The sequence below is a fragment of the Eurosta solidaginis genome, chromosome 1 (genome assembly GCF_040869045.1).
Source record: "Eurosta solidaginis isolate ZX-2024a chromosome 1, ASM4086904v1, whole genome shotgun sequence".
Classification (NCBI taxonomy): Eukaryota; Metazoa; Arthropoda; class Insecta; order Diptera; family Tephritidae; genus Eurosta; species Eurosta solidaginis.
In genome coordinates this window covers 214,307,744-214,322,493 of record NC_090319.1, presented here as the reverse complement: position 1 = coordinate 214,322,493, position 14,750 = coordinate 214,307,744, and the positions used below count along the sequence as shown (strand labels likewise).

The 14,750-nt window shown below is 38.9% G+C and overlaps 1 protein-coding gene across 11 annotated transcripts in view; it reads left to right on the top strand.

The window, feature by feature from the left end:
- Nucleotides 1-14,750, top strand: part of nvd (neverland) — a 2,324,292-nt gene that overhangs the window by 2,102,465 nt on the left and 207,077 nt on the right. For all 11 annotated transcript variants that reach the window (XM_067760154.1, XM_067760153.1, XM_067760145.1 and 8 more), the window contains one exon: nt 8,462-8,573. In XM_067760154.1, coding sequence (XP_067616255.1) covers nt 8,462-8,573 — 112 coding nt within the window. The remainder of the gene's footprint in view (nt 1-8,461; nt 8,574-14,750) is intronic.

The following is a 14,750-nucleotide window of genomic DNA, read 5'->3' as shown; positions in this document are numbered from 1 at the left end:
CGTAGCGTGGTGCTTTCGGGCCCCAGTTTCTCCGCGCAGCCTACGAACCGGCAAGGACAGAGCTGGTGCACCGCCCCCGGCACCTTACCATAGCGTACAAACCACGGGTGAGCGATGTCCAGCGAACGAGCCAATCCCAGCTCCAGAGGGAAAGGGGGTGCCGCCACGGCACTGGTCACCCCTTGCTTGCGGGACAACGGGTCGTCGCGTTACGGTTTTCTCGCCCGTGTCCCGTCCAAGAGAGGGGGGGGGGGGGGGGGGCTCGTCGCCGTTCGGCCGATAGATCCCTTCCCCTCAGTCCTGGCTCAGACAGTAGAGCGACCCGTCGGCTAAAGGGGCTACCGCTGTGCCGTCAAGGCGCACTTCCCCTCAGCCTACGGATCGACCTACAAAGACCCGGCTGGTACAACTCCGCGTCCAGCCCTGCCATCGTGCAAGCATGGAAGCGGTGGTGTCCAGCTAACGAGCCAGCACTGGAGGCTAGTGAGCCAACCACACCACGGAGTGGAAAGGGGCGCCGTCAGGGAACGGGTCACCCTCACTTGCGGGGACAACGGGTCGTCGCCTTCATGGTTTTCTCGCCCGTGTCGCAGCTAGGTGGGGGGCGCCCGCCGCCTATGACTATCCGGCCCTTTTCCCCTCCTCCCCGGCCCGGCCGTCGACTGGTCCAGCAGCTAAAGGGGCTACCGCTGTGCCTTAAGGTGCACTCCCCCTCAGCCCATGGATCGGCCTTCGGAATTCCTGCTGGTACAACTCCGCGTCCAGCCCTTCATTCGTGAGGACATGGAGGCGGTGGTGTCTAGCTGGCGGGCCGGCATTAATCAGAACTCTTTTCATTCCTCGCAGGTCCCTCGCCGCCGCAACTGAGACTGCGTCCTCGCAGGAAGCCGCCACTCGCAACCGCCGCTACTGCCTTCACTACCCGTCAAGCCGTGTGTGTGTGTATTCGTCATTAACACATAACAACTGTGTTCTTATTATGTGGGGGTTTGTGGGACCTCTACTTGACCCTGGATTGACTGAGTGCTACCTCAGCCTTCGAAAAAACCCACTTCATAGCACTCTGAGTATAAAAATACTCTACTAATACTGGAAATAACTGTAATGTAAGCCGATATGTTTAATTCTTTTCAGCTTTTCTGTCATAATAAAGTATAATAATTTAATAAAAATACAAAATATAAGATGAAAAGACGATCAAAATTCAAGATCAGTCCTGAAAATTAAAAAAAGAAAAAGTTTCCAATAGCAGACTGTTTCCTTTTTTTTCGTATCAAGCCATTTCCTTTTTAACACCACTGTAGTGCAATTACTATCCCGTTTACCAATACACCCTCAAGTTTCAATTTGCCCACCTATGGTATACAGCCAACGCCTGCCTGTGGATGCATGCATGGTCATCTTAACTACAACATACCCTATAGGGAGAATAGCGCATCGGAAGCGCTTAAGAAGCGTTTCGTAGATGCGTTAAAGCGCATCGCTCTTGTTTCACATACCGCATCTTTTACCATTGGCATGTCATTGGAAATTGGCGCATCACTTTCATGCGAATGTTGCGCAGATAATACGCTTCCCGAGATGCTTGGAAGAGGCGCTTGTAACTGCCAACTAATAATGCAGGGGTTATGTGCATCGACTGCGCGGCTAATACTGCGGAATAGAGGCACATCTAAGAATGCGAAGGATATGGGCATCGAATATGCATCTAACTATGCTGAAGTGAAGCGCACTAAATGCGCGACTAATACTGCGATGTAGAGGCACATCATTTTGTTATCCAATAATGCGAGAGAGATGCGCATCGACTTTCCTGCGTTTCTATGTACTTACATTGAACTAAAATCAAAATTTGAGTTGTTATACTGTATTGATAAATATATAAATAAAAACAATATTTATTGTTTTAGTTTTATTTAAATATCGGCTTGACCCCAATAAAATTACAAAATACTTTTAACTAAATTTAAGGAAGATTTTGCTTCCGTATTTTGTTACAAAATCAATTGAATGAGATTCATATAAGATATTATGTAGGTACATATATATATATACATATATGTTTCAAAATAATTTTTTTTTTTACATAAGCACACTGGAATTCATTTTAAAATAAGGAAGTTTTCATTACCTTACATTATCGTTTATATATTTAGTTAACTTAAAAATGGTAAAAAATGTGATTAAGGTTGACTTTTACATGCAAAATAAATACTTCTAGCTTTAGATATGCTTCGAAAATAATCAAGATCGGTTGGATTTGTTTTTATACATTTTATTTTTCGCGGCTCAGATCCCCTTCCGCATTTCACTGTCAAATTTGGAAAAATCCATATCGGAACCTTGAACTGCACCTGTTATATGAAATTAAGGTACATTTATAATAATACTTCGACATTGACTATATATTTGTGCAAATACCTTACGAAAAATAATTTCGTTGAAAAATTTCAGAGATTTGATTGAAATTCTTTGCTGAGGGCCATCCCAATTAATGAGAGGCATAGTAGATCCACAAATAAGAAAGAAGCAATTTTTCTTATCGGAGTAACACCTACAGTATTGCGTAGGTATGTGACCTGAAATTATAATAAATATCTAACAAGTTAATAGTTCTGATATAACGAGGTAAGCTTTAAGCAATACTAATTCGTCTCGAGGGTACTGCGATAAAATATTGTCTGCAGACTTAATCTCTTCAATCGTTTTGAACGGCAAAATGGTTAAATTTGATGTTTTTGGTAAGACCTTCTGAACTAGTTTTTTGAGAATCACACCTTGGCTTGCTTTACTTTTTTTTATTGTTGATACATCTGTTTTTAATTGTGAGATATCTGCTCTTAGCTCTTCCAGGAACTTAGTTTGCTCCTCGTTCTCAAGTTCTGCCGAAAGAAGTATACAATTTTAATAAAAATTAGGTAGTGAAATAAAAAGGACCGTAGTGATACTTACCAAGTTTTGCACATTTTGCTTTTAACTGATTGCTCTCCTCATCTAAATTGCACAAAACATCCTTTTGCGCTGCCTTCGTTAAAAACTCTTCTCATGCCCTTCATTCTTCAAGTGGTCACCCTTTTCTAGAAATAATGTAAAATTGGTACAATGACTGCCCTCCCCCTATTGGCAAAAAAATACATTTGCTAATCAAGTTTGTGATTGGAAATATTTCTTCATTATCACTGAGATTGCTTACATATGCAATCCCTAAAGACGACATTGAGTCCACAGGTTCAGCGAAAAAACTACTTTTATTAAGAAAAACCCTTCCTGCAATATATTCTTCACCTGCATCATCTTTGAAAAAACCACAAATTTGTATAGGCCCAAATGGTTTGAAGTCGCAATAACAATCAGGTGCATCGATACTCAAAAAGAATTCGTTGAAGTTGTAACTTGTATATAAAGGAGAATTAGAGTACGCAAACCTATGAGAAACTATTTTCTTCCCCATGCCGATTCTATCTTTAATTGATACTTTGTATCGTTCATTAATTCTACTACAAATTTGTTGTAAAATAAAGTTAGGCTTTCGGCAATCTTTTTTTGTACTTGGAGATTGTTTTCATACCTGCAGGCTGAAAAAGAATTAACATTTCCAAACAGTTGTACACAACTTGCAATATGAAGCAGATTATGCACATTATAGCTTACTTTGTTTTCGCAATAAATATATTGAAAATTATGAAAAAATACCTCTAACATACTTTGCAAACAATCTAAATTAGCTTGACATTTAGTAGATGAAAAAAGTCTATAAGAAGCATGAAGTAGAAGGAAATATGTGTGCAAGGTATCACATAGAAAGTTTTTAAAAAAAACAGGCCCTATATATAGGGCTAATAGCCTAAACTCTGTAGCCTTCCAGCGGCATAGCTCATTGAAGGAACGAGGTTTCCTTTGGAACTCCTTTGGAATGCAGTTTCTTGAAGATAAAAAAAAATTATCCATATCGTGTTTTCTTTCTTTTGAAATCTTCTGAATCTTTCCACTACATAGATTATCATTCCATATCAAATGTAGCATTTCCCTAACAACTACCAAGTCAATAAGATGCATCATGTCCAAAGGGAACTGACTGATCATTCTAATATTTAATTTTTCTAAAATATGTTCATTGTGTATAAACATTTTTAAATGGAATTGTGGGTCCCTTCTTGCTTTGAAGTCGTCGTCCGTTCTTAAGCACACTGTTGCGCTATATGTCAAGCGTTTCTTTTTTTGTACAGGTTGTTGTGTCCAATTGGAACATTCACTTTTTTGCATAGCCTGTTGAGTGCACTAGGAACATCCACTGGCAGAAGTATGACCTGTTGTTCCGCTAACGAAAGCGCGAGCGGGAGCATCGCATATAATTGCTCGTAGCTGTGGAGCATCCCAACTCAATACCTCTTTCCTGTAATACCAAAAAATCCTGGAATAAATCAAATAGGAAATCGTTAATATCTTCAGGTTTTTTTTTTCCCAATGTAACACCCAATTAAAAATGGAGATATATTGGTGTGGTTTGCTACTGATCCAAGAATTGGCCATAAGGAATTCGAAGAACTTTTATATAGAGGAAGCCCATCAATACCAATATCTAATTCTAAAATGTTTTGACCAAGAGGAACTTTCAACTGTAAACATTTTTTAATGCCCTGCTCTAACCCATAATGAAAATATTCTCCAGGTAATACTTAACGCGTACAAATCGCTTGTTTCTCGAAAAGACCACTTGTCGAAATGGGGACATTAAGACCAAATCAAGCATATCATTAGCAGCAGCTCGTCTAATTTTGTGCTTCACCATCCATTCTTTAAATCCCGAAATAATATCCAACGACGGTTCCATTAAAGGCATAGGAATCCTCTCGTATTCTGGATTTTCCGGAACAACAATTTGATGGACTTCGACATTTTTGGTATCGTTGCACAAGTTAGAGCGATTTGATGAATCTTTCGGGGCTTCCTCGTCAACAGTTTTAAACCATTCAATTCTTTGGCTACAAGCCGCTTAAAATGTCTTTTGCTATAGCCCAAAAGTGCATAACTCCCACTTCTATATTGTATTCAATGCAATGAGTTTACTGCCAAGTGAATATTTATCTACAAGATGTAAAATAACTATAGCAAATGGGATATATTTATACATAATTTATACTTCGACCGAAATACACTGTACTCACCTTGAAAAGGCCAAGCCAACAAGAATTGGAAAAAATCTGGAAAGTTCCCACTTCTATATTGTATTCAATGCAATCCAAACCAACCTGACTTTGAGAACTTAAACTTTATTTAATACTTTGCATATTTATTAATAACCACACGTATTTCATTGCAATATTTCAAATTATTTACCTATTTTTATTAGTTTATTTAATCTGTAAGTCGCAAGAAACACGCACGTGCAGAGAACTGAACTTCTCAAGGCAAAAAATGAAAACAAAATGACAGAAACACATGTTTGTTTGAGTATGCTCCAAATAAGCGCTTGCTGATTTTCTGCGAATAAGGTAGCGTATACGAAGCACTTTGCAGTAATCGTTTGGTTCAAAAAGCCGACGATAAACGGCACAACCAAGTGTCTATTTTTCAGCGTGTTTGGAAGTGAAAAGGTAGCGTGTCAAAAGTGAAGTTTAGAGAAGCGCTTGAATAAATTCTGCTGGGTACATACATATGTATGTATATGTACTTGTAAACAATCAATTAATAAAAATAAAAATAGGCTTTATTTGACCAATATGTGCTTTAGTGCAAGTCAAAAGGCTCCACTAGTACAACCCGACGTTTCGCTAATCATCTTAATGTAAGATGAAGTACATTTATTTCAATTATTTTTCCCATATAAATCAACAACAACAACATTATAACATGTAAGAGAAAAAAAAAACAATAGCTAAATTCTTAAATATGTAAACCTTACTGATTAATATCACAAATGTATATGGGGCACTTACAATTTTTGTATACGTTAATATGTTATTCTTACATATTGCCCTTGACTTTATCATCAATATACATATTTTAATTTAAATTAAATAAATTTAGTCAAAAATCACTTAGCTGGTAGCTAGTATTTGTGTTTTACCAAATCATTATTGTAGTACAATGGGCAATAGAATACAAATAAAAAAACAATTTCTATTTTTTTAGTTCTTTTTAAAATGTATTTACATATATTATTGAAAATAAAACCGTCGTAAGATGTGTATGTGTGTTTAGAGACTACATGTAACAATATAATAAACTTCGTATTCGAAAATAGAAGTTAATAATTTCTAATAATATAGGATTTAAAAATTTATAATAAATTAAAAATTATAATACATATTTTTGTAAAATTAAGATATTACAAGTTATTTTTATATTATTATATTTTATTATTATAAGTAGAAAATGAGCAAGGTTTATTGAACGTATTCGGTCCAATATGTAAACAAACTTATACAATATCAATTTTACAAGAATAACAAACTCAGTCTTGAAGACGGCAATAGATGTACTAATTAATTACTACAAACCGTTAAAATCAACTTAACAATAATTTTTAATTTCATTTAAATTTATACGTATTTCATAATAATTATTTCATAACTTGAACTTGAAAAAAAATGTGCTTTTACTGTTCCTTCTGCCACTGGAATCATGCAGTGGTATGTCAACGTCCCTTTCACTGTTACTGCCTTTTTATCTCAGTGTGCTTTGCACACAGAGTATATTAACTTTGATTGGATAACGGTTGGTTGTACAGGTATAAAGGAATCGAGATAGATATAGACTTCCATATATGAAAATCATCAGTATTGAAAAAAAAACTTTTGATTGAGCCATGCCCGTTCGTCCGTCCGTCTGTCCGTTAACATGATAACTTGAGTAAATATTGAGATATCTTCACCAAATTTGGTACACGATCTTATCTATCCTTTGTCTCCTTAGTTAATTCAATTTATCTTATTTCTACACTAACAACACAACTGAGACATTCTGCCTCTATTAATTTGTGTGTATGTAGATTTGCTTTGCTTTTATAAAGTTTCTTTTTCGTTGCGAATGAGAATCTTTGTAAACTCGGGCTCATAGAAATAAGATAAACTGAATTAAGCAAGGAGACAAATACAAGCAGGATAGCCTAGTGGTTAAAGCAACCTCGCAATATCCCAGTAAATGTTTCTTTCTTTCTTTTCAATTTCTCTTAGAAAAACATAATAATTGAATATTCAATTATTATAAGCTGGTGTTAAGCTCACGAATTCTTAATAATAAGTATAAATTGAACACACCATTAAAAAAAAAAAAACATAAATATGTAAAACTAAGCCCGAGTTTACAAAGCTTCTCATTCGCAACGAAAAAGAAACTTTATAAAAGCAAAAGAAACTTCACAAAAACAAATCTACATACACACAAATTAATAGAGGCAGAATGTCTCAGTTGTGTTGTTAGTGTAGAAATAAGATAAACTGAATTAAGCAAGGAGACAAATACAAGCAGGATAGCCTAGTGGTTAAGGCAACTGCAGTTTCATCGTGTGATTCGCGGTTCGAATCTCGGTGAAAGCTTTGATGACTTTACGAAATTGCCAGCGATGAATTCGTGGCGGTTTTCGAAATAGTACTAACGCAATATGCCAGTAAATGTTTTTTTCTTTCTTTACAGTTTCTCTTAGAAAACGTAATAATTGAATATTCAATTATTATAAGCCGGTGTTAAGCTCATGAATTCTTAATAATAAGTATAAATTGAACCCACCATTAAAACAAAAAAACATAATTTTTAGAATTAATTATTAAACAATTTATATAAAAATTGTACGAACCCATAAGTTACAATCACGAATAAAATATGTGTTCGTCGCTTTGACGTGCGCTATCGCATATAAAAAGTTCACTAGGAAAAAACTACCGCAACAGTTAAAAAATATATATTTTCAATAAAACCTTATTCAAAATGAATTTTTCATTATCAATATGTATAGTTGAAAATTTAATTATAAATTCATAAAATGATATAGGCATTTCATAAGGTCTCCTATTCGCCGTATGTGTTATACTTTAATCAAATTTTATATTCAAAACCATTGAAGCAACTCAAATCTTAAAATTTTACATGAATACGGCACACTTGTGAATCGCCCAGCAATTTTATGTTTTAAGCAATGATATCCTTTAATAAAATGAAAAATATTGGCAGGTAAATTACTCAAACTTCGATATATCGAAGAAAAATAAAATTGTTTTGCTTTCGATTTTGATTTTAAGGAAACAAACAATTTTTCGATACTTTTTTTGATTTCGATAAAATTAAAAAAAAAAACGTGTTGCTTTCGTTGTGCAGGCCTGACTTCAGTGCGGCTAACATAGTTATTGTAATTCACAAAATTTTAATCTATTAATTTTTATATAGTTTTTTATATATAAAGAATTTAAAAAAAATTACGAAAATTTTTATTGCTTATAAAGAAAACTAATTTTCACAATTTCAGATGGAATGCAACTGCCTTACCTATATCACATCTTGCGGAGCTGCACTTGAAGCACTATTTTCAATTGATTCCAAAATGTCGGCTTTTTCATATTGATGTTAAAGCAACGCAGGTAATATGCCCTATAACAATTTTATAGCTGCTCAAAAGACAGATTGTCGTTCTGTGATGCATGAACGAAAAACGTTCTATGTTACACGTAGAATGCCTCACCAGAATATGTTACGGTTACTCTATACCAGGGATAGGCGTTTTCAAGAAATTTGCATAACTATTGACAAAAAAATAAAAAATAAATTTTTATTCGTTATTCAAGAAGGCTTGAGTGATGAATAACAAGGTAATTTTTATTCAAGCATTTTTGAATAATGAATAACATTTTATCAAAATATCCTGAGTGATGATAATCGGTTATTATTATTTTTCTAAATTTTAAGTAAAGAGTTGAGTTATTATTCCTTATTTAAAAAATATCGAATAAAAATAAAATTTCAATTTTTATTCAGTTATTCAAAAATAAAAAAATAAACCCTCGAGATGCCCTGAAAATATACCAATATGCTCCCTGGCGATTCCCCTGGAGTTTTTGGGGGTCATTTCGGGATGGTTTTTAAGACTCCCTCGGGGTCCTCCCGGGGTCATTCGGGGGTCGTTCCGGGATATTTTTGGCGACTCCCTCTGGGTCAATTGGGGGTCATTCCGGGATGGTTTTGGGGACTCCCTCGGATTCCTCCCGGGGTCGTTCCGGGATCTTTTTGGAAATTCTCTCAGGGTAATATGGGGGTCGTTCCGGGAAAATTTTGGGGACTCTATAGGGGTCATTTGGGGGTTGTTCCAGGATATTTTTGGGGACTCCCTCGGATTCCTCCCGGGGTCGTTCCAGGATGGTTTTGGGGACTCTCGCGGGGTCCTCCTGGGGTCTTTAGGGGGTCGTTCCGAGATGTTTTTGGGGACTCCCTCGGAGCGAAACTTTAAAATACCATCTGAAATATTAATTTTGATTTTCACACTTCATCATTCAATACCCAAGACTCTTGGTTTGACACTTCTTAAAGTTGACGGGCATATCCCCAACTAGCCCAATGGAGTGAATCACATTGTTTATAGCCTACCAGCCATGTTTAAATATAACCTACGCGTTACGTCTCCTGTTACATATGTATGTGAATACATAGGCACATATATTTACCAGGTGAGGCTTTGTCCTTCGCAAGGACACTCAAATTGGTGAAAGCTTTCCCAAGACAGTACAAATGGCTGGGTGTGATACTACCATAACGTAGTGGACAGTCGAACTAGGCTGAAAACTGACGACACGTGGTTATTTATAATGAATTCTTGTATCAAAAGACAACAGTTTGGACTGAGCCTAACATTAACACCTTTCAACTTAAAATCGGTCGACTTTTATTCTTAAATATCGTTTTGGTTTAACGAAGATTACTGAAATCAATGTTTGGAGCACAAACGTCTGCAGATTTTGGTCCACATTTAAAACAAAATTATCTAGGGTCTTTATGTAGTAGGATTATACTATTTTCACCTATAAATTACACAATAATATCCACTTAGACTGCTTATGATTGCGAAGGCGACATCCTTGACCGAATAGTTACTCCGTAATGTTTTAAGGTGTTTTTCTGGTAGTGCTCAGCAGCATAAATAAATAAATGTAAGGCGCGGTAACCTCCGAAGAGATTTTAGGGCAATGTGCGTCGTGCTCCTTTTAAGTTTTCTTACAAATTAGCGGAAGGGGACCTACTTGTTTTATGCTGACTCCGAACAGCATCTGCTTTGCCCGGCTCGTGAACCCAGGATCTTCAGTGTGGTAGGCGGATCTCGCTACCATCACACCACCTCGACAGCATAGCGCGACAAAACAAATCAGTTAGGAAGTCTTCGGAGCTACACCTAGAGCTTCGAGGAAAGTGGCGTCGACGAAGGTATGAGTTCGAGCACGCTACCATCACACCACCTCGGCAGCATAGTGCGACAAAAAAAAATCCGTTAGAAAGTCTTCGGAGCTACACCTAGAGCTTTGAGGAAAGTGATGTCGACGAAGGTATGAGTTCGGAGTCGCAGTCCTACAGATTCTGTGCTGGCTTGTGGGATGACCCCCAAATGGCCCGAGGGAGTCCCCAAAACCTTCCCGGAATGACCCCCAAATGACCCTGAGAGACTCCCCTAAACCATCCCGGAATGAATAACAAATGACCCCGAGGGAGTCCCCAAAACCATTGCGGAATGACTCCCAAATAACCCAGAGGAAGTCCCCAAAACCATCCCGGAATAACCCCCAAATAAACCCAGGAGGACCTCGAGGGAGTCCCCAAAAACCTGCCAGAACGACCCCCAATAGACCCCGGGAGGACACCACGGGAGTCCCCAAAACATCCAGGAACGATCCCCAAAAAACCCCGGGAGAACCCCGAGGGGTTCCCAAAACCATGCCGAAATGACCCCTTAAAGTCCCCGAAATTACCTACAAAAGACCGCGGGAGGACTCCGAGGGAGTCCCGAAATGACCCCTAAATGAACACCTAAAGACCCTGGTAGGATCCAGAGGGTGTCCCCAAATTACCCCAAAAATCCCGAAAATACTCCCCAAAATCATCTCAATATTACCCTAAGAAGCATTAGAACTACAAGCGAACTTGTTACGAATATGGCTATATTTTCAGAGCTCCTGGAGGGGTTATTTTTTTATTTTTGAATAAATAAATGAAAATTGAAATTTTAATGTTATTCCATATTTTTTAAATAAGGAATAATAACTCAACTCTTTACTCAAAATTTACAAAAATAAGGATGACCGATTATCATCACTCAGCATATTTTGAATAACGATAAAATGTTTTTCATTATTCGAAAATGCTTGAAACAAAATTAACTTTTTATTCATCAACCAAAAAGTTTTAAATGATGAATCATTTTTTATTTTGATTTGTTTTATTTCAAAATGACTCAACCCAGCTATATACAAATTGTTTTCCTATAAAAAGTAATAAGTTCTAATCTCTTGTTCAAAACGATTCGGAACATGCTCAGGTTTCTCGGTGCAAAGCTTTTGTTAAACCTACTGGGTTCGTATTTATTCTACTGCCTAACTGTCCGAAGCCAAGCACTCACTCTATTTCAGGGCCTCTTATTCTCCTTCGTACCCTTCTCGACTCATATTCTCTGTTCGGTCTCGAATGCCCCTACAGGTCCGACTTATCACTTGCAGCGATTTTATCTTTTCTAGGTTGCGATTTTGTTTTCATTCGTTTCTCTTCTTTACCTATCTATAAGATCCTGAATGAATAATCTTGATCGTACGATGTTGTTGTTGTAGCACATCATAATGGCGCGAACGATCACAAATTGTCATCAATATCCTCTAACGGGAGTCCAAAGAAACTTACGGTTTCAACAGGGTTGGACCATAGTGAGAGGGATGTTAGAGGCGTTGGTTCCACATTACAATTGAAGAGATGGTTGTGGTGTCATGTGGGAACACATTGCAAGCAGGGCATACATTTTGTATGTCGGGGTTGATTCTGGATAGATAAGAGTTTAACCTGTTACAATACCCAGATCGAAGTTGAGCTAGAATGAGACGCAATCCCCTTGGGAGAGTGCGACACTCTTCTGCGAGTTCTGGATTTTTTTTTTTGAAGGTCTGGATTCGCAGGGCAATTTCTGGCATAGAGGTCCGACGTCTGTTTGTGGATATCACTGAGGGTCTGCTTGTGCTTTTTTGCTTCATACGGCTGTGTTCTCAGGTGGCGTATTTCCTCGTAATGCTTACGGAGGTGACTTCTTAAGACCCTGGGAGGTATAGCCTCATCAATCAGATGTCTATTAGGATGCCCAGATTGCTGGGTATTCAACAGAAACTGTTTGTTCAGCATTTCATTTCTATCCCTAATGGGGAGTACTCTCGCCTCATTCTGCAGGCGGTGTTCTTGTGACATAAGGAGACAGCCTGTAGCGGTTCTGAGGGCAGTATTTTGGCAAGTCTTTCTTCCAGTGTGTAACCTTTAGGCTTGGCGACCATATCGGGGAGTGTTTCTTTGTCTTTACCCCAAGCGCTGCCGGCAAGAGATTTGAGGATTTTATTACGGCTTTGGATTTTAGGAACAATTGCGGTTGCATGCTCAGTGAAATGTAGATCCTCATTGAACGTCACACCCAAAATTGTTGGGTGTAAGACAGTCGGTAGCGTAATGCCTTCGACGTAGATGTCCAATATGGTCGACATTTGCTGTGCCCATGATGTAAATAAGGCCGCCGATGATTTGGTCAGTGAAAATTTCAAGTTTCGCGAAAAAACTTGAGATTTTATTACAAAGCTCATCGATGTGCGGGTCTGGGCCTCTGGCCATTATTTTGCAGTCATCCGCGTAGGATACCATAGTGATTCCTTCTGGTGGTGATGGTAGCGTCGATATGTAGAAATTAAACAAAAGAGGGTATAGGACTCCACCCTGTGATACCCCTTGTCTAATTCTTATGGGTTGGATGTTATGTTCTTGAATTGAACCGATGCTTGCCGACCAGACAGATAATTTACGGTACACCTTTTGAGACTTGGAGGAAGGGAGGACTCTTCCAAGTCTTGCAGAAACATGCCGTGGTTGAGCATATCAAAGCTTTTGATAGGTCCAGCGTAACGAGCACTATGCTCTGGTGGGGTTTTTGATTTAACAGGCGATTTATCTGCGTGTTAACGGCATTTAGCTAAGGCGCAGACTGCGGGACGCCCTTGTGAACAGCAAGGTTCCACAAAATATTTGTAAAAGTTATAGGGACGACGGGTTTTGGGGTGTAGCCCAGAACATAACGTCTGGTGCAACCATCCTTCACACTTACCTGTCACCACAATCTATTATTACAATCTACGTAGCATGAACAGAAGCAATGCCGAGCACCAGCCTTTGCCCCCCATCCTTACCCTCCTTTTCCCGCACACGCACTCGTGTAAAAGGAGTCATCCCCCACACCATGTGTTCTGTATTCCAGCTAAAAATATTTATAATCGCGTCATCCGTCCAATGCAGCTCATGCCTTGGCCGATGCTACCTTCACAGATGATCCGGGCAACCGTTCGACCAGCGCATTCGTTGCACCCTTCTGCCAAAACACAAGTACCACCACACCCATCGATACCAGATTCTCCAGCAGCAGTCGGGCAGCGCACTCGACAAAGCTTAAATCCTTAAAGGAATATCCACCCATCTCTAACTCCCAGAGTCACGACTGATGTCCGGCAAGGCGAGCTTGCGTTCCGCAATGTCATCGAGGAACATCTTTAGCACTGTCTTCCTCTCCACGGGTGTTGGTAAACTGTGATCAACCGTCAAGTACCTCTCCAATTCAACGAAATTAATGATAAAGTCTCCATCGCTTTCAGCGATAAAACTTTATCGGATTCGATTACCATCACCCCAACAGAGGTTAAATGCCAAGCCCTCTAAATCAGCAGGACCAGATGGAAAAGTTACGCCATTGATAAAAAAAATTGTCGCTGAGGAAATAAACTACATAACCGTGTTTCCAACCTGTAGTTGAAGTCCTTTGTCATTCCCAAACAATGAAAACTGGCAAGGATAACTCCACTACTAAAGCCTGGTAAACCAGCTAACGAAGGCAAGTCATATCGAAAATATCACTCATTTCGCCAGTAGGGAAGACATTGGAAATCTTCCTGCTACCTCATTTCATGGCGAGTCTTCGTCTAGGCACCCACCAACATAGTTTGCGCAAAATGCATGGCATCACCACCGCGCTAAAGGCCTTAAACACCCAGATAAATTACGGACTAAATCAGGAAAAACCCATTCACAGGACTGCGTTCGTACACTCGATCTGTCAATAGCTTTTGACACAGTCGTCCACGACACTCTACTCCAGGACATAGAAGGCTCTCAAAGGGACCTGGCCCTTCAATAGATGAACTAGATTCTGAAATAAACAGCTATATCCCCAGTCTTTCGAGTTTCTTCACCTCGCGGAAGTTTGCATTATCACTGACAAAATCCACGGCCACTCTGTTAACCACGTAGAACGAACACATGATGGAAGTAGTGGACGCTCACGTCATTGGTGTTGCGCTACCGGCTGTCGAAATTTGTATCTAAAGTGTAAATCCGCAACAAAATCCTCAAGTCGCTTGGGTAAGAACTAGGGGAAAAGATAAAGAAACATTGCTAACTACGCTGGCCGGCCACATATGTGCTCCGCGTCACGTTTGGTCGCCTGGTCTTGAAAAACACACACTGAAAAATGCTGCAATCAGAACTGCCGC